The sequence below is a fragment of the Boleophthalmus pectinirostris genome, unplaced genomic scaffold (genome assembly GCF_026225935.1).
Source record: "Boleophthalmus pectinirostris isolate CB_2022bp ecotype Guang Dong unplaced genomic scaffold, ASM2622593v1 HiC_scaffold_22, whole genome shotgun sequence".
Classification (NCBI taxonomy): domain Eukaryota; kingdom Metazoa; phylum Chordata; class Actinopteri; order Gobiiformes; family Gobiidae; genus Boleophthalmus; species Boleophthalmus pectinirostris.
In genome coordinates, this window is record NW_026571190.1 from 23647324 (window position 1) to 23674089 (window position 26766).

Sequence of the window (26766 nt, forward strand, 5' to 3'; positions counted from 1 at the left end):
TGATTTGGAGGTAAAAACAACATTGGCATTTCGAATATATTTAATAACTCTCCACTTTATCAACTCAATATGTCCTTCTTGCTGCATATTACAGGTTTTCGCAAATGTTTAAATTTACAACAAGCAAGCCTCTGTAATTACACATTTCAAAATTACATTGGAAGCGTAGGGCCTCATCTTGGCATCCCTACAAAGCCTTATGAAGGAGCGGGAGGGGAAAATGGAAAAGACTGAAGCTAAGGCTATGTTTTGTGTGCGGCTTTTGGAACTCTGTAGTTTGAAAAAGTTAACTACCTTGTACCCTTCCATGATTGGGCACAATCAGCCAGTTGTGTAGCTCTTCCAAGCAAGTCAAGTTCGTACTGTATACTCTGTGTATAAATGGACTTAGCTAACCTGCTAGCTGCTACGTTCCAAATAGGAAGTGGGCAATGGGTGCGAAGTGCTTCCTTCAGGGTCTGGTACCACATGACTCTTATTAAAAAGTCATCACGCCTCTTTGCATAACTCTCATTTTGGTCTTAAGAGGTTTGTGTTAACCCATGCTGCATGATGCTGGTGTTTTTATTTCAGTATTTTCATGAATCAAGATGTGCGTGCTGTGGTCCAAAACAAGAAAAATATCTGATGAAGGCTTTTTATGCCGAAACGTTATTTTGTTAATAAAAAAGCTTTTGGACATCGGCCAACCGAGTGTGCTATGCATTTTTTCACCCATGAATCAAGATGTGAACATTAAAAACAGACCAATCAGGTTTCATAGTTCATTGCTTCTTTCCAAACCTGTGGGCAGGAGGGAGTCTTACCTTCAACAACCTAGCTCCTGTTTGGCTCTAATTTCTAAATATGGGTCTTGGATGCAGATTACTCTGTATAACTGTTTGCCCGGACTGGCTTGATTTGGTTGCACCCGAACGCTTTGGACAACAACGCACTCCCTCAGTCCACTTCTGTGTACAGTCTATGATGAGCTTCAAACGCAAAAATGATGCTTGACGCCTTGGGTGGCTCTTGGTCGCCCCCATTTCTTCTCCATCCACTCTGGGTCGAAAAAGCAAAGGATGAAAGTCTTAGCCCTACTTTATTTCTGCCAAGTAAACAAGTCCTGCTGTTTGGGCCTGGTGCTCTGACTAGAGTTTGTCATTAAAGTGCAAGGCCAGCTCTTCTCTCCTGCCGACACTATTGCAACCCCCGACATCTGCTAGCTTAGAACTTAGCGGCTTGGTGCAGGCATGCATTTTTCGGAGGGGATTGGAGAAGAAAGAGAAAGATGAGGCGCAGTTATATTGGCTGCATATTGTGGTCGTCAGCTGGATTTGAATTATGTTTACTATAACCATATGAGTTGGGTGCATTTGAATAATGCTTTTGAAGATAACCCCATATAGCATTGTGTGTGGAGGCGGATGTGATCAGATGTGGAATGCAAAAAAACAAAACAAAAAAGAGCTGTGATCTTCAGGTGATTAGATTTTCAATTTATGTTTAAAAGTGTTATTCTATTCACAGTACACATTGTAAACAATTCCATGAGCAATAACATTTGCAAGAAGAGTCAAGTCTGAACCGATGAACTAATGTATTTGCTTGTAAAAGTCAAAACTACAGGTACAATAAGATTTTTCTATAAATAGACAGTATATTTTGTTGAACCCAAATTGCTGTTCCTGTGCGATTACAAGATACTGTGCAGTCCTTTTTTTTCCGTGAGGCGGGTGGAAGACTGGGGAACTGATGACACCGATGCGATGTGTGATTGCAGTTTATGGCACCAGAAGAGATGAACATATAAGGGCACAGGAAGTCTTTGTCTTGTCTGCCAGCCAAAGTCTGTGTTTGTTTTTATAGGTATCTTTAGTGTTAATAATTACAGAAGATTGATTACCTTTTCAAAGACACTGGCATTTCATTATAACAGTATTTACTTGTACATAGCTTTGACTTCCAATTAGATAAGCTTAGTATATTATTGGATGTCCCAAACCCCTACTTAAGCACATTATTAACTTTAGCTGTTATGCGTCTATGGCAACAATGGTATAGGACAAATATTGATGCACCAGTTAAGTGTCTTGCTTAAAAACACCCTGTCAGGCTGTACAAATTTAAGAGCAGAAACTGATCCTCCAAGCTCTCCAAAATGTTTGTTATCTCTATTCCCCACTATTCATCTATGATCATCCTTTTAGTTTTAATTATTTCATCAATCATCATTGTGGAAGTTGAGGAGGAGTACTGTGGTGGTAATAATCTCTGAAGTGTTAAAAGACAATGAAACGAACAAAAGAATTTCTCCATATACTCGCTCAGGAGACGCTCTGCCCACTGGCTGTCAAGTTGTATTTTTCTTTTGGTTAAAAGAGCTGACAGGGCTCTGTGCTGGTTCATGTGAGGTTACTGACTGGAGGTGCCCACCTTTTCTGCGGGAGACTGGACACTTTTTTATAACTCAGTGATTTTTTTCCCTCAGTTTCGTATATGTGATACCTTATTAGACTTTGAACACAACACAACTTTCTTATCAGCATGAATGTGTCATATGGGCAAACAGACACAGCGTGGCCAACACCTTTTCAACATTTAGAACCAACTAAATCCACTTTTTTGCCACTGGCTGAACAGATAAACATTGTAGTTGTATTTTAGGTTTAACAATTCCGGTTGTTTATTGTCTTTTCTGGCTTAAGTAAAAATAATGTGCTCCACTCAATTCTCATTCCGCTGGACTTAATGGATTAGAGTCCTTGCTTAATTAAATGGCACCAAGTTTTATGTTCAATTAAAACTCAGCCAGTCCACCACTATAGAAGTAAATGCATTGTAAAGTGTCGCCAGTTTGAAAGGGTATACTTAGGGTATACATAGGCTACATCGACAGAAATTATACAGAATGTACGTCCTGATGACTAATTATTTCTACTATGAGTAATTATTTCTACGGTACTGTTATTATTAGGGAAGAGCTATTAAAGCCACACTGTGTAACTTTTTAGACAAAAATAGACTTAAACAAAATCAAAATAACTAATAGTATTCTCTTTTATATTACCATGTGCTGTTCTATCTGTGTAATCTCTCAGTATACTAGGCTATGTGATCTTATACTTGTTCTTATACAGCTCAAGATAACTTTAAAGCAATGCATTTCTGTCCTGTGAATGTGACTTTTTTATATCAGTACTTGCTCAGATGAATATCTAGTTTCAATACTAGTTCTACCATCAATTATATCTGATTTTCTATATCTTTGACAAAGCTAATTCCCATTAACACCATCACCAGGTGGTTAAACATAACAAAAGCATGCTGCTACAAGCTCATATTGTGCTGTGCTAGAAGTTGGCCCTAATCCAACTCCTTTCGTTCGCACATGCCCCTTTAGCCTTGGGTAATGCTTTTGCATGTTTGGAAGCCTCCCTCTGGTTTTTATGTGCATTCTCTTCTCTCTCCCAACATGAAAGGTAACCAAACGAAAGCCGCTATAGGTGCCGTGAATGATCCACAGGCCTTGACAACTTTCGACGATGCCGCTTTTGTTTGGCAGAGAAAACAAACTCGCAGGTGCCAGGCTTATCAGTGGTTCACCGAGGGTCCGACCATTATCAGAGGAAGTGAGATAGGAAGAGCTTTACTTTCAACAACTTCCTCTAGTTTCTGACAAGTATGGAGGGAAAACAATGGTCACAGTACTCCTGGGAGATATCAGGAAACAGATCGTGCCTGAGTTCTTCCTTGATTTGTGTACTTACATTCAGATTCACTACCACTATTGTCATGTAAATGATTGAAGGGCCGGTAAAAAGTTATTGAAGGTGGACTGTGTAACTTTTCTGGTGGAGGGTTATTCTTTATTAGGCCATGCCATTTGTAAATGTATAATTAAAAGGAATGTTGTAGTTTTTTTTTTTTTTTTACATACATTATTACAGTGTTTTTCAACTTTTTGAGGGATTGCAGCACACTTTTTTGGTTAAAAAGATTTTACGGCACACCGCCTACTAAAGTTTACCAAGTTACTGAACAGAACCTCAGGATACACTAAAATTATAATTATTCAATAGAATGCATGTGCAAATGAACCTAACAGAGATTACCTTTTACAGACATGCCTGGTTGAAAATCAATGCAGTATTACATACATTGTAATAATACAGTAGTGCTGTCCTGTAACTATGATGCCTGCCATTAGCCTGGTTGCCTTTATCACTGTCCTCTTTTCAACTCATTGGAAACTCAGTGAAAACTCTGTATGACTTTGTGATGTGAGCACCCAGTCAGCCCAGGGTGCACATTGTTTTATATTTAATGACTTTTTATCACTTAAAGTGTTCCTGGCCTGAGGTTAATGTGGCGGCGCTGCAGACAGCTCTGTTTAATGGACCAGGTCGCTCCTGTTGGTGCACATCAAAATGTGATTAGGCCCGGCTCACCTCCTCGAGTGAACCCTCCAAGAGTCTCCTCTCAATGGAACCGCGTATTAGGCACTTCCAAATGACACTATTGTTCATGTAAATTTAATGCACTGGCACATTCTACACTTGTTGTGACAGGCATTATAGCTTTTGTGTTATAGCTTGTCTTTGTCTTAATATCAGCAATAGAAGATTTGGTGTAACAGCCAGCTATATGTCAAAATGATCTACTCTAATGTGTGCTGCTTGCCTGGTTTGGTTTGGATTTTATCTTAACGACTTGTATCAGATTATTTCCATGTATTTGAGCAAAAATTGTCTTGCCCAGTACAGATATAATACAGATATATTGTATAAGCAGCTTTTAAGGCTCAAAGTGGGTACTGTCTGCATCTAATTGTCCGATAATCAGGAAGTGCCAAATTAACATTCTCGTTACCGTGATGGACTCTGAAAGTTGCAAAAAGCATGTACGATTGGACCACTGCAACACATTTAAAACGTCCACTAGACATGTTTGAAATAACCTGTTAAATCTTACCACAATTGCATACTTTTCAAGAAAATCATAGTAACATGTTTACAGGAAACCCATAAATACCAAGTTTTCACAAAAGTATTTTCTTTGTCCTGAAAATATGATACTCTTGACACTTGATTAAAAACATGCAATATTCAGAAACCAATTATTACTTTTTGAAGCATCCTTTTACAGACTTAATTGCTTTAATATTATGAAGTTGTTTTGAAAATTGCATGTTTTTTTTTTTTTAACATGAGCACCTAGTGGTCCCACATACACAGTAAAATTGAGAAAATTAAATGGAATTGCTGATAGCTGCTAGTCAGATTGGATTTTATTATTTTTCTTTGTTTATTTTTTTTTCCCAATAGCTCTTCCAAAAGTATTTTAATCAATAATTTAAATTACCATTCCGTACTCATCACTTCCTTTTATCACTGGCAGAGCTTTGTAAAGCCTTTTCTTTTGGAGACAAAATGTATTCTACAAAGTGCCATAGTTCTTGGATGTAGTTGTTGGCGTGGTATGCCTGACACACAAACAAACCTGTTCTAAAGCAATAGAAATAGCAATCGCTGTCTTCCCCTGGTGCACTGAGCAATAAGCCCTGCAGCTGCGAGGTGTGGAGATATCTCAATCCCAACGTAAACAATGCAGTGAAATGCCTTTTGGACTTGCTACCACAAAGAGTTCAAAATGAGAGTCAAATGCCGGCAAATAGAAATGCATGGGGTTGGCTTCTAAACCTTTCATTGTGCAATTTATTTACAACAAAGCGAATTGGGTTTGCCGGGCTATCCTTTTAAACTGTGGTGGTATAAAGGGAGGGACAAATAAATCCCATGTTGGTCGAGTCGTATTTCACTCGCATTTTGAAATGTCCCACAGGATTACATTCTGAGCTACCCATGTCATGTAAGTTGTCTTGGGAGTATCAGTTAGCACAGTGCCCATACTTAAAGTGAAATCAAAGGGAAAGTTTGTTTATTTGTCTTGCTTGGGAAATTTTGGGTTTGGGCGTCTGCATAATATGAGAAACAATAAAAAAATATACATACCGAAATATATATACAAATTCCTAGTGAGCATGTGCAAATGCTTTCATTGAATACCAACTTATTCCAATGCAGTTAAAGTGGAACTAAACACTGAATCCATGTTTTTTCACACTGTTTTCTTCAGTCTCTATGGAGTGTATGCTTCCTCCAGTGCAAATTCAAATAGTTGGTGACATCACACATGGCTAATACAGTAGGGGCGCAATTTGAAGTATGGATACCTTTTGGATCAATCACAGTGTTCCTTGTACTTGTAGGCCCCACCCTTTATCTCCACTCAGTGTCTACTTTAGTCCACAGGTGCTGACCAGTTTAGTACTTCTATTTGAAATGTGATTGTGTGTGGAGTTTAGACGTTCAGTTCCACTAAAATGAAAATGTAATCCTACCAAAATAGGTATTTTTAGTTGTTATTGCTTTAATCAATTTCAGATTTTTACCAGAAAAAAAAGTTGAATATTGCATACTCAATACATATGAGTTTATAAGTGCTTTTCACAACTTTCAGAGACCAGACTTTGCCATCACAGTAATGCTAACAACGAACGTCCTGATACTTGGCCAAAAAAAAAAAAAAAACACTTTATAATTAGATACATTCAGCACACAGCATGTTTTTACATTGTGTGTTCTGGGGAAGACAGATTTGGCTCAACTACATGGAAAATTAAATGGTAGATTACTCATGAAATCCCCCACCACCAAACACTTCCTCATCACCCATCCACCAATCTTCAAATAACTCTCCAAACAAGAGCGCCACTCAACTACTTCCAGTCTTCAGAACCCCGAGCACTTTGAAACTGCCATAGTGCTTTCGCTGACGCCGACACCCACTACATTCCACATTGTCTGGAGTCACAGCTAAATGTGTATCACGTAAATACAGTATGCGTGTTATTCTCTGTACAGCTAATCACACCACAAAGGCGAAGAAAACCAAGGCAATGCAGGTCAACAGCTCCCATCAGGTCTCTGCATTTCTGAGTTCGACAATTTTGCATTCGACCACTCTGGGACGTGATTTGAGAGTGCCACTGTTGCTTTTTGCTGTTGTTTTTCTCAGCCTCTCAAAACGCTTGGCTATAATTACTATGGGCCCAGCTCAGCCCACGCCTGGGGATGGCTTCTGTGTGTGTGCGTGTAAGTGGAATAGGCAGAACATAAAAAGTCGCTGAAAAAATGCACTCGGTTTGAGAATGATTTTGTTGGATACATGCCGTGGAGGGGCACAAGATCCTGTACTCAATTTTTCCCTTGTATGTGCACATGATTTGTCTTCACCCAGTGCAGATATTTTATAGGAGCAGCTCTTGAGGTCAGCATAAGTCCACTGCGCTGTCAGGATCTAATTAGAAAGCATTTTGTTGTCAGATAAGCAGGAGTGCGCTTTAGCATGCTAGTCTTTAGCTTTACTAATAATGTTGACATTCAGGGGCACTGCAAACTATTTAATTAAATTCTGCTTTTCATGTTTTTAAGACAGTAAAATAAGGTAACTTAACATATATCTTAAAGGTGCACTGTGCAACTTTTCTGGTGGAGTATTTCACACGATGGAAATAAACTTGGTTCTCACAATGGAGACAAGTTAATGGTCAGATCTATGGAGAAACAAGCCCAAACATAGTAATTTGTGCTTTTCAGGTTATTTTTGAGCTATAAAACACCTATAAAACACCATTGGCAAATATGTTTAATGCCATACCCTCCACCTCAGAAGTTTTATACTGCAACTTGAAGTTAGGAGATAACTTATTCTTAACTTCACTTATGTATTCCCAGTATCCTAATTATTCACTGCAATGAGTTTCAGGTCTTTTTATGACAAAACAGGTGCAGGAGTTAGACACAAAAATCACACCCTAAATTATATTACGGTGATATTATGGGCAGCTGTTTGACTACTGTCCATGCAAAACAAAATACCGAATAAAAAGAGTTTGAAAGTATGTTTGATGAAGATGTTACCTTTCAAGCCCTTTAGCCTACTACCGTGATCAGATTTTTATTCAAGAGAATCCTACTATGGAATGCACACCAAGGCTAAACAATAATGATCAAAGCTCCTCTTAAACAGTATTACAAATCACTACTTTGCTTGAGTTTTGGATACATTTGGATATTCTTTGCCCAGGGTGTTTTGTGAGTTATTTTTCTCACACAGATATCACCACTCGATATTAGCGTAGGCGGCTAGTCCCATGGTCAGAGATCTGGCAGCAACCTGGCATCTCCTCTGACAAAAATGGAATGCAGGCAAATCACATCCTTTTCAATCCACCAAACTGCACATCAAGCTTACACTACTAACCGTCAGATAACCGCCAGTGCACATCTATGCATCTCCAAGAACAGAAGAATCTTTTAAAAGTTTGAGAGAGAAAAGCTGAATTTGTGGCTTCAAAAAGAAAAAAAAAAGTTTAGTCAAGACAGCCAAGATACGCCAAATCTGTCAGTACACCCACTTGCCGTATGACTGTGCGAATGATGCAGTGAAAAATGTGCTTTATAATTGAAGCGTTTTGTATTTGCGATGCGTTTCATGTTGCGCAGTTTGGCAGGAGATGTAGGCACCCTGCTATGAAAAGGTCGTTGGTTCAAGCATTGCCCGCGGTGCAAGCCAGTCTGGATATTCCGACTTGTTGTGCAATATTTTGGCTTGTTTAGGAAGTGTAAATAGTGCATAAATAGAGCATGTTGGGGGTTCCAGCATCAATTAAAATTCTGCTAATAGGATATTTATTGATTGTTTTGTGCAGACAGACAGTTATGCCCTCAAGTAAATATATTTAAGCACATTTTATCAATGCATTATCAGGGGTATGGAGGGGTTTCATGCTTTTTATGTAGTGTAAGTTTAGATGTACGTAAATTTCAAGCAATCAAATTAATATCTGTTATGGTTAAGTCCATTTAACTATCCTAAGTAAATATGACTACTGTATTTCTCTGACTATAAGTCGTGGTATTTCTCATGGTTTGGGTGGTCCTGCGACTTATACTCCGGTGCAACTTTAAAATGTTCATAATGACAGCTGCGAGAGGGCTCTCTAGGCTTGTGTGCTAGTATCTACTCCTATTACTTCTGTAACACTGTCGCTTCGTGCCCTACTGCGCATGGCTCCTGCAAAAAGAGCATCTGTCTTGCTGCAAGTAGTGAATTATGCAGCCGAAAATGGTAATCAAGCAGCAGAAAGAAAATTTGGAGTGAGCGAGAAACTTGTGAGGGACTGGCGGAAAGCAGGGATGGAGAAGACAGCTTCACATCGCTTGGTAACCGGGAGGGTGCACCATGCAACTTTCCTGGAACTCATTGGATGGATCGACAAAGCCTGGACTTCAGTGACAACCGAAACCATCCTGTCGGGATTCAGAAAGGCTGGAATAATTCTAATTGGAACTGATGCTGAGTCTGACGACAGCTACACAGAAGAGGAAGTGACGCTCTGTTTACCTCCGGAAGTCACGGAGTTGCTCAGAAATGACACTGAGTATGAAGAATTCAATGGATTTAGTGATTTGGAGTGAGATGGAGAGTTTGGTAAACTTGTTCTGTTCTGTTGTTTATGATATAGTTATTTGAATAACTGTTCATATGTTACGTTAACAGTCTGTTATTCTGTTTTCTATTGTTATTACTGTAACTTGATAAAATGTCAGTTCTTGGTCTCTGATTTTATAAAATATATTTCCCCCAAAAAGTGCAACTTATAGTCTAGTGCGACTTATATATGAGTTTTCTTCTTGGTTACACTTTTTGGTGCGACTTATACTCTGGAGCGATTTATAGTCTGAAAAATACGGTTAATGACTCAGGTATAAGATGTTGACTGTCACATTGTATACCTGAGTCATGTTTTGCATAATCATTCCTGTAAATCCTAGCAACATACAGCTCAGAACTTGCATACTGAGCCAGAGCATTTTCACTCTTAAAACTTTTGTCCACTTGAAAAACAACTTGGAGTTATTTTGCCAAGATCTGTCTACACGAAAAATAATGGAACTTGATTTTGTTAGTAGTTACAACTGCTGCTGCTGTATATGCCTTAACGAAGACTACAGAAACTGAAGTAAAATCATAAAAAGGACAGATTTGATGTTTCCTGAATATTTTTAAAATCTATATCAGAACTAGGATCACATAGTAAGAAACTACTATTACTTTGTGCAGTACATTCTTATGTTTAAATACCAAAATGACAACATCACTATAGAGCCAATTTCTTTTGCCATATTTAGGCCGATTAGCAGAAAGATGTAGATAAACACTGAAACTGCCTATTTTTTTACTGCTAAACAAATAGCTTTCTTGCTTCACTTTTGTTTCTGGCACGGAGTCAATTTCTCTTTCAGTGTGTGCATGGCATTACCAGTCCTAAATTTAAATTCCCAGTGTGGGCCTGTGCGAAAGGCCAGCTCATGCAAATGTTAGCTCCCATGCTGTGCCTTGTTTGGATGGAGCTGATTAAATGACACTGAGCTCTGGCTGCCTGATTGTAGTGGAAGAAGAAATATCGGACTATTTTGGTTGTCATTAACATTTTTTGCCATTATAGAGCAGTTGCAAACACCAACGCGGCCATAATCAAACAACTTTATGATAGCGTCTACTTCTCTGTCAGCAGTGGAAGCATTACACAGCTGGAGACTGGAGTTATTATCATCCCGGTTAATAATTCTATCGTGACTCATCATAATAGAGCATGCGAGCAAATTTTTCAAGTGTGTTAGCTGGGATGAGGTTGATGTATGATAATGGGTTTAAACTCTCCCGTGGCCAGTGATAGGTAGCTACTTCCCCTCAACATGGACCAGAGCATGATATACAAGGCAGAATCATCCATAGTCTTTTTGATCACATCATAATGTTAAATATAGATATTTATTACGCTGGCATTTGTAATTCTGACACATCCAATAGTCTAGAATTGAGGTACAGTGTTTTCATGAACACTAGTGTATTAAATAGTGACACACTATAGGCACCCATTTTGTTGTTCCACAGTTGCAGAAAGCACTTTGATTAAATGTCTGATACCCCCTGCTGGCAACTGAGAGAGAAGCATTTGGAAACGACATTAAAGGCTTGGCCATTATCAGCATGATGGTAGATAGACTAGATCTAGAAAGATAGATGGTAGACACTTTTTTTGAGTGCAATTGTGTACTTTCTGGTTTGATTTTCGTGTGAGTGTAGTGTTCAAATTAAGACTTATACTAGTATATGTCTAGAAACTCCTCATTCGAGATCTTTATATAATCCAGTTAAATATTTAAACAATAGTTAATACACCATTAATTCTTTAGAAAAAAAAATATATACATATATGTATATATATTTGACACCTTTTAACTTTCTGTTTGCATCTTGTCTCTACTATTCTACAGTTTTGGTCTCTTTCATTTTATTTTCAAAGTTTTAGTATCAGAAGAGAGTGATGAAAAAGAATATATTGGAAAGGTGCTTGGAAATCATCTCTGGCAAGGCTTTACACCCAACAGCCGGGTTCTTTTTTCTCCTTTTTTTTACACCTCTGCGCGAAATTGAACAGCTTCCGTTGTACCTTTGAAAATGTCAGGGCCCAGATATGAGGCGATTGTTCTTTGGCGGTATCCTTCTGAGCATCAGTATCCATATCTCAGGCCGCTCGCTGTGAAGATTAAATAAAGCCTTAAGAAGTAGCACATATAAAGGGGGTTTTAAGGGCCGGCTGCAAAATCTCCCATTCGCTGCCTCGCCTCAATTGCAGTGCTGAGGACCGACTATTTCAGGAGCCTAAGTTGTGGCCTGCTATTCCCGGGCTGCAGCCATGTGTATGTGCCACTGATGGCTTTGGGGTTTCGGAAATCCTTAGCTTTATGTTAATCAGACGCAGTGTGGCAGGCAGACAGCTCTGGTGCGGTTGAACTTGGCATGTCTACACTACACTCAGCGTCTCAGCTAAGTAGCAATTACAGTGGGAGTGAGAAGGCAAAGTCACATATAGCACGTACATACAGCAAAACGCTAGCCGCTGTCCCCCCGCTTGTCTTGTCTTGTTTGTGCAGCTGATGGAATATTGGACCGGGCAGTAACTCAAGATGGGAGCTTTGTTGTATTTTTTACCAGTGTTGAAGTCTGGGTTAGGGCTGCATGATTAATCGCAGTCACATTGAAATTGCAAGTTGAATGGATGTAAATAGCATATCGCAAATTGCAAAGGCTGCAATTTTTTAAGCATAATTACCTCTATAAACAACAAAATATCCAGTTTTGGTCTGCATAAAAACTGCTAACCCTGTAGTTTAGAGCTGTACAAATATGTTCTGAAATACAATTCTTGCATTAGTTTGTCAGTTAAAATTTGAGTCTTCTGGATGCATTTAAATGTGAACTTTGAGCAGAATCCTATTAATAAAACATAAGACACAACTCTATTGCAATTCTTCTCAGAAAATCACTCATGAGATATTTTTCTCAAATCTTTCAGCCGTAGTCTGGGTTTATAAAGTCTGAAGTCTTCATTGTGAATTATGTCATATGAACCATCAACGATTCTACTGCACAGTACAACTTTGGGATGTGAGATTCATTATTTACTTGTGTTCATGAAGACATAGTTGCTTTGCTGTGGAATGTTACATGTTACATTAATTTATTTATTCAATTAGATGTGTTTAACTTGCTAAAGCTGTTGAATTCTTCTTACTGTGAGTGAAGTCACAACTCCTCAGATCTGACCCGTAACATGACCTGCTGGCATTAACTTGTTTCCATGGAGTTAGCTAAGTGTAATGCCATATTGTAGATCATTGCAGGCAAAGCAAAAACATCTCCATGGAGATTAGCAGATAGCGGGCCCTCCACCAAAAGAAAGTTACACAGTGCACCTTTAAAGCTAATGATAGAGCTCAAAAAGAGTCAGTAGTCAGCAGTGTGTCTTGGCTGCGTCAGAAGAAAACTAGATAAGCAGTTTCTCCCAAATCGATTAAGGCTGGACACTTAATTGAAAAATAGGTTGCATTGCTTCTGGCTATCGGATTACTCTTGATAGCAACAACACGCGATCAAGCTTTAGAATCATTAGGAAATAAGACAAATATGTTGACTTTAATAGAGAAGTGCGTGACTCATGTAGGTGTTCCCGGTAATAACTGCCTGTGGCCATAAAGCAAGTAGCAAATTTTCTCTACCCAGTAAATTTAATAACACATTTATCCAGGAGAGCCAATAGACCCATGTGGTTTCTTATAATTGTAAGTGTCAAATGTATTTTTAATTAGGTTTTAGTTCTTTTTTGTTTGGCTTAGTTTGTCACTTGATGTTTTTCTACGGACAATGCACAGCTACTTTCCGCAAAGCCATCAGAAAAAGTTAAATGACATGGAACATTTTCTTACTTGTGTGCAGTCTGCGAGTAGCTCTATAACCATCTTCATCATCATTCTTTCCAATCCTTAAGGCCACAACACCATTAGAAGAAAGGAAATGTGATGTGATTAGATTTTAGAATTGCAGGAATTGAGCTGAAACTTGGCACCTTGAGCTTTGTTTTGTTGTTGCAGAACGAATGAAAAGTCAAAGAAACTGCATCTTTATCCTTTGCTCTGTTCCAATGCAGTAAATTTGAAGAATTACTGTCATTATAGACTACTTGTGGACTCTTAATCATTTGAAATAAGACAGTAATTATTGCACTTGAGGCACCATGGCACCTCCTTAGATTATTATACCATCAAGTAAATGCCATGATAGCGCCATTCCACAAGATCTGAATTAGGGCTGCATGATTATTGTTAAAGGTGCATTGTGTAACTTTTCTGGTTCTCCATGGAGACGCTACTGCTTTGTCTGGAATACTTCACAATATGGTATTAAAAGTTTCTTCATGGAGACCTAACCAGATCAAATTACAGGTTAGGTGTGTGGACACACAACCCCATTTTTTTCTTGGTATTTTGCACAATAAAACCACCTGTAATTGAATAAATGTAAGAAAGAACTGTGTAGTTTTAATATTGTGGAACATTACAGGCAGAGCAGTGATAAATCCATAGAAACAAGCAGGTGATGAACCCCCAACCAAAAAGTTCCATCAGCATCTTTAAAAAAATCGAATTGCAATTTCTCTGTATTGCAGTTATATTGGGGATTTTTCTTCAGATTCAGAAAAATATTTTTGGCGTTTTGTTCTTATTTTAAGCATGTGCAGAAGAATTGCTTATAAAATGGAGTTATATTCTCTATAACTCTGCTCAGGGCTAATGTACTGTAATGGTTGTTTTTCTTGAGCCTGTGTCAGAAGTGAAAGTTCGGTGTGGAGGTCAGTTCTATAGTCCAGGACTTCATTTGCACTGCCCTGTCACATTCCACATGCATTAAGCCCTCTGTTGTCTGTCTGCTAACTCCAAAAGCAGAAAGAGTACTTTTCCAGGTGCTCGTGCTTGCTCATAGGTAACTGATGAGATAAGCGGGGGAATTCAGATTAGGTCATGGGGCAAAGGGAAAGGGGTGGAGGTCCCATTAATCACATATGTTTCCATGGGTTCTTTTGTTTGAGCGTGGGCGGGTTTCCAAATACAGGCGTTTGAACTTTGATGTTATAATTGTTCTAGACTGCACACAAAGTTATTGAGGATTTTTAAGATTTAAGTATAAGATTTTTGTGTAGATACAGTATGTGTGAGAAAATCAATTAGTTCATTCCTAATTGTTAAAAGATGATGGCAAATAAATGTGAAATAAACTGTAAAATGTTGTGCACCCAATATTCTAAAATGCTCATTAAAAAGAATAATAGCAATCAAATAAATTGGAATTTCAATTTTAAGAAAATTGCAAGGACTTCAGTTACTGAATAAAATGTCCCCAGGAGACAAGAAAATAACTTGGCTGTATAGGTCTTTTATAAACCTGTTAATCCCATAGTTTAGGCCTCTATAAACTTTTATAATGCATGCGATCAAGATCAAGATTAACTTTATTGTCCCACAAGTGGGAAATTTGTCTGATATCCACACATGCTTCCATCAGTGCTGTGCAACAGATAAAAAGATAGTCTATGAATACAGAATACACCAGAAGTTCCAATTCATCAGTCCACAATAAAGCGCAGAATGCAGGATCAACTGTTACCTATTCATATTCAGGTAGTCTAATAGACAACAGCACAAAGGAGTTCTTAATTCTGTTCATGCAACATCATAGGTCTCTGAACCTTCTTCCTGAAGGTAATTACTCATACTCTGACTGCAGAGCATGCAAATCTGCTTGAAGTGAACTTCAAACTTATTCACACTTATTCACTCTAAAAATCTTTGTCCAAAAAATCTATCTCTCGATATCTTATTTAAATTTTAATAGTCCTGTTTAGAGACAAATCACAATTGTGAAAAAAAAACTAAAGCAGTTGAGTAAATTTCATTTTACTTCAGTAATAAAAGTACTCCTTAAAACGTGAGATTTGATGCCAGTTTTGTTTTGTCTTTCAGGTCTGGTCACTACTACTTCCAGAAGACTGGACCGAGAGCAACAGGACGAGCACATTCTTGAGGTAAACTTCTTTTTTTTTTTTCTCGAGAATCTGACCTCAGAAAAACTGCGTGGCTCAACGTGAGTGCCTTTACTTTGTGCCAAAAACCAAGCAGTTCAAACCTGTTCCAACCCAAGGTCAGCCATCCGAGCACTTCCTGAGTAAAAAAAAAAAAAAAAAACTCTCTTTTTTTCCTCTGATCCTTCAACCGTTATTGGACCTGGGCCAGGGATCGCCAACGAAAACAAGTGTAGCCGTGTGCACAGGAGAGGACAGTTTTCTGCTTGTATTGATTTCCTGAAGGGGAGGGGTGAGGGGAGGCGGACACGGGTGGGAGGTGTGTGTGGGAGATCCCGGTGACTTGCCTCTTTGTTCTTTCCCACTGTTCCAGCTCTTAGAAGGAGCAAGCCGGGACAGGAAGCGGCTGTCAAGCATCGGGCCAATGTCTAAACTTGTGGCTTTTAATTGAGCTCTGGTCTCTGGCGATTCTCTTCTCTTCTCCCCTCCCTTCTTCCCTCCCTTTTCCTGGCGTTCTACCACAAGGCCAAGGCTGATAATGGCTCTTTTAATTGTGCTTCCGGTGCTGACAGGGAGCAGATTGGATGCCTTTTAATTATTGTGAGCGTTTGCGCAATTGAGTGATCATCGGGAGGAGGCGGTGAATGTTGTTACATATGGTGCCAGATAGGTCTCATATTTCATAGGGGGATTGTGTATTGTGCTGTATTTCAATGGATAAAATGAGAACATCCGAACAATGGGTATTATCAACTTGGAGCACACATGGTTAGCTGGTGCTGGTTGGTTTGTCGCTATTGTCCAGAGAATAGCAATAATAGTAATGTAGACAGAATATGTTACTATTTATATATTTGTATTACTGTACTTCTATATTATTACTCTTCCATATACAGTTATATAATTATGCTATATTTGACAGCAGTCTCTTTATTATTATTTTTATTTATATTTTTGCTCTTTGTTATTATAGTATATTGTGGTGTGTGAGCTTCTGTTTGAGTTTATCTAAGCCTAAGCAGAAAAGCTATACATACTGAATTTGAACATTTCACTGTTCAAATTGCCTTCTCTCTGCAGAATGTATTGCTAAGAGCTCACAGCTTTTTAGCATACTTTATTTTCCATGTATTTGAGCAAAATTTGTCTTTCCTATTTCAAAATCAAGTCCTGCTGTATTTCTAACACTGCTGTACTTTTGTTACCTTTACCATTCCCTTTCATCCGTACTGTGTTCGATAGTAGTCCTTTTGACATTTCAAAGCGTGTAGACCACCGCCAATAATGCCCAGTTAAGTCTCGGGAAATGGACTCCCCAAAAAGATTGCGGATCCCACCAAGACTCCGCTGATGAGAAGTGAAGGTTCCCAGACAGCCCTCTTTAGCTGCTGGCTGTAGATGCTCAATTGCTACTTTGAACATGTGGTTAAAAGCTGTGCAATTGCAAGGTGGGAGTCTAATTCAAAGCCTTAGTGTCTGTGAAAGCCTAGACAAAGCTCATGAATGTGGTGTATTTGTCACAGCCTCCAGACATTTTATAATTAAATAGATTTAGAAATGAAGCACAAGGCAGTAAATGTGGGACCCATAATGCTAATCTGAAATCCACAGTCCCGTTTTAATGATGACAGCTTTACTATGTGAAGTTTTCTAATAGTCCATGAGAAAAAAGAAAAAAAACTCCACAGATGATATAGTGTGTAAAAAAGTTTTTAAAAAAAGTACTGCCCTAGTCTATATTGTATAAGAAGCTCTTCCAGTCAAAATAAACTGGTGGTGTCTGCACCTAATTAAAAAGTGTTTTATTGTCAGGAATCAGGAAACGCACAGTTAGCATGGTAGTAGATGTCAGCATTGCATTACTGCAAAACTCCACTTTGGTCTCTGAATGTTGTGAAAAGCGTTCATAAAAAGAATTACTTTGGACCACTGCAAACTGTTTCAAATTAACCACTTCTGTTTTTCATGTTTTAGATCTTCTAGATTAAGTACAAAAACATTGAAAAAATAAGGCTACACAGGTTTATTAGTATAAACAGTAGAAACAGTGCTGTGAGAATAATAATTAGAAGTACATTTGAAAAGATAATAAAAACAAACACAATTGACTCAGTAGTTTGATAAATTACCATAAAAAAGGGGAAAAGAGAACATGAACGGAAAATGGGAACTGCACTTTGCTTTATTAACTGCTAACAAGATTAAATGTTCAATTAATCACAATATTGTTTTGGGTCATTCTGTCCAGCCTGAAGGGAAGGTCAAATTAAGTCACTTTTGACCCAAATAGGAAGAAAGTTTGTGTAGTCTACAAAGAAGAGCATCTCCATGGAAACCTGAGGAGATGGTGAGTGCTGCTCGGTGGTTATTTGGAATCCAGCAGGAAGCCTTTTATATTGGTCATCACATCTGTGTGCTGTCCAAAACCTTAAAAACCCACAGTTTAGCCTCCTCAGTCATACCTACACTGGGTGCCTTTAAGAATACCAACATACAGAGAATGGATTTATTAATCAGTTATTTGAACAAAATGGTCTGACAACTATTGTGAATTTATTGATTTTTGAGTTCTGTGATGATGATGTCATGAGCTTCCAAGGAACAGACTGCAGCACATCATCATGAAAGAAAACACAATTCAATGGGAAATGCAACATTCTGTCTCTTTTAAGATTCCAAATTGTGTGTATTTTTAAGGACAAGACAGTCCTCTGTCCTCTCCTATCTATATTTGGTACAACATAAGTCCTAAAGACCGCCTTTGATCTTGTACTTGTTGAACAATGGGGAATAGAGCAGCTCTTTTACAATAAAAAAAATAATGTTTTTTTTCCCTCATGGAGGTTTCCTTGCAGGCTCAGATCCCCTCAGCTGATCCCGCTCTGTCATGTTTGGATTTTGGTTCCAAGGATGCAGGTTGACACTGGGTCGCTTTGCGTCCTTCGTAGGTGGTGGATGGAGGATTGGTGCCTCCTGGGCTTAACACAGTCCTGGTAAAGGCGTATTGATTCATTGGGATCAGCTCTTGCCTCTTGTTTGCACTTCTTACCATTTTGTGCAAGTGTCTTGTAGAACAGAGGAAGCACATAAACATGTGAGGCCTTGTGAAACATGTGGATCAATTAGGGTGAGGGACTGTGTCAGCATTGTTTGCTCCAAATGCCAAAAAAGAGGAGGAGGGTGTAAGCCCAGGAGGCCGGCAGCTCAGAAGAGTGGGGGCAGGGTGGGGGCAGAGTGGGGGCAGGGCAAGTCGTGTGCCTGTGTGAACGACAGACAGCGGGGGAATGTGAGAAGAACCCGAGCTGCTCTGGTGGTAGTCGGACTGTGAGCCCTAACGGCATGATGAGAGGCAGAGCACAGGAAGAAGGGGGTGGGTAAATAGCAATGGAGGGACATGCCAGGACATGCTCAGGAGCCTGCTCTGGGACTGTAAAGAGATCATTACCACAGCAAAGGAGAAGTCAATAGAACCATCACATCTGGTGGCTGGCACCTCTCCCAGCTCTTGGCACGCCGGCGATTAGTTTGGCCTTGCGCAGTCGTATAAACATATCCAACCTTTGAATATTTGGCTACTTGAATGTGGCTAATTATTACTTCAATCAGATACCAAATGGTGCTGTTGAAATACATTACAAGCTTTTAGGGTGCTACTACAGTCTATATTTACTTTAAACGCACCACTTGATGACATTTAGTTAAAGCTGTGTTAGGCTTAATAGCACATTTTACACATGTGATCCTAGCCTTAGTCGGCGCCACTTTGCTTCATAGCGTAGTGTATACTGTATATAGAATTTTATTGATGCACAAACTGTACCCCAAAGCAGGCATCTGGACGTGTTTTACTTACTTAAAAAGTGTCATGTGTGCAATAAACATCAATAGAAAAATAACTTGTATATGCACTGTAATCATGCCTTTGTAATTAAAGAGTGATTACCGCATGCATATGATCCATCTGCGAAGCACATTGGGCCAAGTGTTGTGTTGCTATGTTTAAACTTAGCAGCGTGTAAACAGCTATCATGGAACCTGAGCTTCTAGAAACTCTTTGAAATACTGAAAGCAAACAAAATGTACGCTCACTTCGTAGTCTGTCTAGCTCTGAAAGTATGTACTAGCAAGTGGCAGATGTGGCCCTTTCATTAGATACCCCATGGCAGGATGGATTGGAAGACACTGTGTTTGATGATAGAGTAAGTGTAAACTATCAAACAGCATGTTGGCATCGCTTTTGGTTGCTTTAGATGCTACTGGCATATTATTGGTAGTATGTACACTACATTCGTAATGTTTTTTTTTTCTTCTTCTTGGAAATCAAGTTCAAATGCATTTCAGTATCATTGAAATTGATTTATTTTTCAGCAGCTTTTTTCAGCAGAGACCTTGGTTTAGGGCAGCTGTAGTACAGTTGCCTTTAGAAAATAGGAAAACTCAAAATACTTTATTGTGAGGAAAAAGGCTGTGCACTACTAAATGGTACATCTTAAGTATCACTATTACAGTTGCTTTATCATTTATTTTCTCATAAATAAAATTTTGCTTGATTTCTAGTCTGAGACGGCATTAGGCAGTCCCAGCCCAAAAGAGTTTGCTGAGATTTTGCTAAAAGAATCAGAAACAGTCATAGATTTTCCAAAAAGCTACTAGATGACAATTAACTCTTACAGCTATTAACATCACAATATAACGTAATCAAACCACTACGGCTGTTAAGACAGATGGAGTGATGCATGATTGTAAAGCCACAGATTGTCTCATTTTTGCGGACAACTTCTCATGCTGCCCCAATACATCCCTCTGGAGTTGAAGTGGAGTTTTAATTGTAAAAAAAACTAAGTCAGAGTTCCAAATGTGATGATGGATAGATTTGGGAGCTAAAACAAGTGGTGTAACTGCAACAGATACTCCCAGGAATTGCATTTTTAATTATCTGCAGTTATTAGCTTACTGCCTATGGGGCGTGTTAAATGATATGGGACCTTGGCTATTATATGCAAGACCAAAGCTAGCGCAGCCTTCATTAGAGACAGCGGGACGGGCACCAATATGTCGTCTCATTGAGGGATATTCACGCCGGGCTTCGTGTCATCCTGTTTAATTAATTCTGAGGTTTTGAATAGCCTGGACAGCTGCAAACTCAGTGCGGAAAACAAAAACACATTACTTTGGTGATTGAAACGATGCGACCAAATGGTGTGTGCCACGTCCTGGGCTCCTGACTGTTGTAGAGAAGCACTTAGCAGATGGTTTGAAATGACTGTACCACTTATGCAGCGCTTTACTTGTTAGTAATAAAAAAATAGAAGGAAGAAAAAAAATTAACGGCATCCTATCCTCTAAAGAGTTTTTAGATGGAAATTGAGTTTGGTAAAGGTTGAGAGAGCGATGGCATCATGTGTACACTTTAAAAAGAATATTAGCATAGGAAGTTCATAAATTACAAAATCAACTGAAAAAATATAATTATAAATGACAGTTGAGCGTTCATTTGCATTTGAAAAGAAAAATATTACTTAGAAATTAAGTTTGGTAAAGGATAATTTGCACACGTTAAAAGCAATATTAGCATAGCAAAAAATAAATAAATAAAAAATCATAAACGCTTAGTGTATTGAAAAGGTACTTAATCATTTATGAAAACATTAAAATATATATTTGCATAGCAATTTTGAAAATCAAATCTTCAACATTAATAAAATGTGGATTTAAATGAGTTTAGCTTTTATAGCCCATAGCCCCTTATTTGTATTCATAAAAAAATCAGAATGTTTAAGTAAATGAAGATTTTTAATGAATGAAAATTACAATAAAAGCACACTGGCATTGTACATTTTAATATCACAATCTAAACTGAAAGCTAATATGCAAATGCAAGATTGTTTTAACTGAAATTATTATCAAGTAAACCTCATATTTCATGTTTAATAGCAGACCTTTGTTCACCATTTTGACACAGAGCGACAGTGTTTGCAGCTGGCACCAGCACAATAGAAAATGCTGCTAATTAAAAATAATTAGCGCCCGAATGTTACTTGGCTAACAGATACACAAGCTGCTGTTTTCATGATCACAGCAGGCTATGTGCACGGATGTAATAAGGCTGGTTCATGTTTTGGTCACCATGACTGACAAACACACAAAAAAAAGTGTATTTTCACTTAGAGAGCGCAAGTTACGTTTTGGTCCATGTGGTTACTTCTGGTATTGCTGCACAAAGAAACACATAGATGTATTAAGTGAATACTAAGGTGTGGCATAACCTTTCATAGAGTGTATGGCAGTTTTTTATCTGCATGGAGCTTTGCTTAGAAAGTTCCAGGTCAGTATGGCGATATCGATTTAGAATTTTTTCCATTGGTGTTTATTTTGCTCAAAAACATCAATTCTTACCATAAGTGAGGGTCTCCTCTCCACAGATCTGTAGGGAGTAGATGGTTCCCCTGAAAATGTACCTTTAATTATACATTTATCTTACTATTAAACATTTTTTAAACTTAAATGTATTACTTGTACAGTATGGAGGGGTAAATTTAACTTAATTTAGGGCAAATGCTTTGCTGTTTTGCGTTTATTCAAACTTTTACAATATTATTTTGTCTCCAGGTTACCGTCACCGACCATGGCGTCCCACCCAAATCCACCACTGTCCGCATCATTGTCAAAGTCCTGGATGAGAATGACAATAGACCACTGTTTCTGGAGAAGATCTACAAGATAAAGCTTCCAGAGCGGGAACGTCCGGAAAAGGAGCGTGCCATGAAGAGGGACCCAGTGTACCGGGTCATCGCGTCAGACCGAGACGACGGGTCAAATGCAGAGATCTCCTACAGCATCGAGGAGGGAGATGAGCATGGGAAGTTCTTCATTGAACCCAAGACTGGCCTGGTGTCATCCAAGAAGTTTTCCTCAGCTGGAGAATATGACATACTAACCGTGCGTAGTATTTTGTATTTATGTTGCATGTCTATCTGTAGTTCTCATTCGGATACAATTTTGGGAGCAGAGAAATAACAAAAATACAAAGAACTTATAAAATACATATAAATTATGTTCTATAATATATAATATTTTCAATGTTTTTGATGTTCCCTAACTCAGTTTAATCAAGTAGCCTACTAAACTAGGGTTATTTAATGGTGTATTTCTGGTGGAGATATGCTGCCTGCACAAAAATACCCTGCAAATCCACAGATCTGACATATAACCTGGTCTGGTCACAGTAATTGCTTGTCCTTGGAGATAAATTTGTTTAATGCCATTCCATAGAACATTTTTTAGCTAAATAATTTCATCACCATTCCTTCTTTCACTACTTCCATTAATTCCCACTATATGCTGTAATGTGGTTGTTCAGTAACCAATCCATCTGCATACATTACATTCGCTTAACACATAAAGAAAAATACTCAATGACTGTTTTATGCACTGGTATATAGTATTTAATTAGACGCTTATTGTTATTCTGTCAGAATTTACAGTAAGCAGCTCAGTCATTTGTCACTGCAGCACCATTAAGAAAGTGTCAAACTGAGCAGCACTTTGTATTCACAGAACTGTTGGAGGGTTATTAGAAAATAATGTGCTATGTGTGAAAATGAATCAGATCTGTCACCACTGCACCTGTGTATTTACCTCCAGTTCATTGGCTAAATTGGCTGTCAGAATGCTATGTTCTGTGATACACCATTAATGAAACTGGATATTTATCCGTTTTTGGAAGGGGATCATTTTTCTGCATAGCCCTTATAAAAGACAGGATCACAAAAGGTGCTTAACAGAACGTTTTGTTCCATTTACATGAATTGCTTGAGAGGTGATTCGTTGAGAGGTAAAGTTAGCAGGTTGTGACTGGAGTAAATGAAAGGTGATTATTACACATGATAGGACTTTGCTATATGATAGTACAGATTCAAATCCTTATCTGACCCTAGTGATTGTTCTACCTGGAGAGATGGTTGTATCAGGATTGAGGTTGTCATGATGTCATAGTTATTGAGAGACAAAATATAAATATTATTAAAATTATTCACAACTACTGACACCAAGACCAAACTGCAATTTAAATAGATTAGATTTACATAGATTGGATACTGAATATGTATACTTAATTTTGCTTCTAAAATTCTCATGATCAGTATTTTGTAGTTATTTCGATAATGTTTTTTCAGTCTTCATACTTGAATATAGTTTCTATCGTAGTTTTAGTATTGATTAGTATCTAGGTATCAATACTTTTGACAACCTTAAAGCAAATCATGATATCTTTGTATTTCTGTGTAACAGGTCGATCACTCTCTGGCCATTTTAGTCAGATAGACACTTGGTTGATCCCAATGATTGGTGATAAAATGTAAATCATAACCTAGGCTTTTTATGATATCTTTGCAGATATTTCATGCAACAGGTCAAGTAGTCACTTTTATCCCCATTACTATTTGTCACACAGATTAAAGCAGTGGATAATGGACGTCCTCAGAAGTCATCCACCTGTCGCCTGCACATAGAGTGGATCCCCAGGCCTGAGATCCCGGCTGATGCAGCCCCTCTGCAGTTTGAGGAGTCCCCCTTCACCTTCTCTGTCATGGAGAGCGACCCCGTGGCACACATGGTCGGAGTTGTAGCAACAGAGTCCTCGGAGCTCCCCGTGTGGTTTGAAATCACAGGTATGTATTAACATACAGCAGCATTAACATGTTATGAGTATTGTGTGATGATATGTAGAATTGCATGTGATTTGTTGTATATTGTACTAACAAAACTAATGTTAGCTACATGTAATCTCAATTTATGGATACATGGTACTTGGTTTTGAAAGAGAGTACAGCATTGATTGAAAGTAAATTCTTAATTATTAAATTTTGCAATGGTTTTATTATAGCTCTGGGTAACTAATCAAAAGATTGAGAGATCGTGAATCAGTTATGTGTAATCATCAGCAGTATGGTTGGAGCTTTTGAATCAAGAGGTCTACAGCCAGTTCTCTGTCAGTAAAAGCATGTGGTTTGGAGCAGAGTTCAGATTATGGAGGAAGAAATTTTATGTTAAAATCAATGTTGAAATCAACACTAAAAGCGTTTGTTTTGTTTTTAAAAAGCAAAATAAAATAGAAAATAGAGATAGATCAATATGAGGAAAAAAAACCTAAACTTTTTTTTCCATCACCCAACCCTGCTGTAGACTATTCTAGAGGCAACACTAACCCCTAAAATGTACTCAAACTTTTCTCCTCACCTCTTTATCTCTCCTTCCTCTAACCAATCTCTCACTGACACATCTCTTGTGTGTGCTGTCTCTGCTTTCTCTTCTCTTTCTTCTCTTTCCAATGCTGTTTGCGCTAGACGCCACTGAGGACTCAGAGCTTTTTTACATCCTGCAGATGGCTTGTGACCACAACTGTACCGCAGAAGGTAGAAAGAAGGCTGTTGGGACCTCCTCCTATACACAGTGCTTGTGTCCCCAGACCATCCCATAATTTCATGTCTCCAGTGCCCTGCTCCCTGTGTCGTAACAGTTGATTTCATGCCCTGCATCTAGACCTGTCACGATAATTAGTAAATCGACTTCAGTAAATGATAGATGGAACAATAGTTTTTGGGGATCAATATTTATCAAGGGTACTTTTTCTTTATTACAGTGGAGAATAAAAAAAAAAAAGTTGTACTATGATAAGATTTGAGCTGTAAAGTATTGAATAAATAGGTCATACAAAATACAAGCTAAGTTCTTAAAGGCTCAGTACTCGATTTCTTTTTAATGTATTTAACTAGTCCAGATATAGCACTTTATTCTAGGTGCATGGTTAGTGATGATGACGACGACGATGATGATGATGATGATGGTTATTGCTAACTCTACCATGTTGGCAAAACTCGGAAGGCATAAGGTCAGTGAGTAATGAATTTGGACCACTGCAAATGAGTAGTTCTTCTGTAAAAATCAAGTACATAGCCTTTAAGTGTTTCATTCTGCTATTTTACTTTTTTTTTTACCCTTAGATTAGTTGTTTGTTTCAATATGATCATTTATCATTATTGTGACAGCCCTAGTTGCACCCATGACCTATTCAAACTCTTATGCAAAAACAGGGAAATACAGTATGCTATTCCTTTAGTGGAGCGATTTGGGCAGGCTCATCCCAAAGCATTCCATATCTTTTTTTAGTCCCGTCCTTTGTGTAATTGGAATATTTGATCTCCGTATGTTAGCGCTTGTTGTTAATTGCATGTGATGGCTGTTACGCAATGAAAGGTTAGCCGAACAATGGCATGCTTGTTCATTGGCATCTGAGTGCACCAGGATTATTTTGGTCGGGGTTCACTGCTTGATTCAGTTTGATCAGACATTGACTGTTTTCAGCACAATTTGGATTTTGTTTTTCTTTTCCTGTCCTTGTTTGGTAAACTCTTGCTTCCATTATGCTTCTTGCATTATTGCACTTATAATTTCTTTGTGTCCATGAAAAATTATATTTTTTCACACTTAATTTGTTCCTTTACAGCTTTTTAGTTTCTCCAGTTCTATTTTCATTTTTCAGCTATATTGCGGCTGTTATTCAAATGACTGTCCTTCCAATGTCCTTGCTCATTCTTGTAACATTTTAACTCCTTAAACTGACACAGAATTGACTATACATTCTGCTGCTCATCGAACACAGCTAGATTTGAGCAAACAAGCTCACAAACTAGCTCTTGGTGTAAGCAGCCATCAGCACACTTTAATATACTTGTTTACTCATGGTCATCACTGCCTCCATTTCCATGTTTGAATAACCTTGCAGTACAATCCACTGACCTAATCTTTTGTCTTTATTGCTTTTGAAAAAAAAAAATCACTCCACAGGTGGTAACTATGACAGCCGCTTTGACGTGGGCAAGGCTAGTGGAACCCTGATCGTCGCGAGGCCCCTGGATGCTGAGCAGAAATCAAATTACAACCTGACAGTGGAGGCTTCAGACGGGACGAGGACTGTCAGCACCCAGGTAATTGAAAGGCTAATGAAACGCCCGGGATGTTGATGAGCTGCTTGTCATATTGGCTTTTTCATTCATAAGATCTAGCAGCAGGCATACTTGAGTAATGAGTGATTCAGTGCCCGCATTGTCCGATTTGTCAGACCACTCAGCATTGTCATAATTGTGGAAAAAGTGGAAAAATGTCTATAATAAGTTCTATTCTTGGATAATAAATATGTTGTACTGAGTCTGCAAGCAGAGGGATAAAAATATGTGGTA

At 38.4% G+C, this 26766-nt stretch overlaps 1 protein-coding gene across 1 annotated transcript in view; it reads left to right on the forward strand.

The window, feature by feature from the left end:
* fat1a (FAT atypical cadherin 1a) overlaps window positions 1-26766 on the forward strand; it is a 99339-nt gene that overhangs the window by 25525 nt on the left and 47048 nt on the right. Inside the window, 4 exon segments of the mRNA XM_055158265.1 lie at window positions 15471-15532; window positions 22139-22468; window positions 23982-24198; window positions 26375-26514. Coding sequence (XP_055014240.1) covers window positions 15471-15532; window positions 22139-22468; window positions 23982-24198; window positions 26375-26514 — 749 coding nt within the window.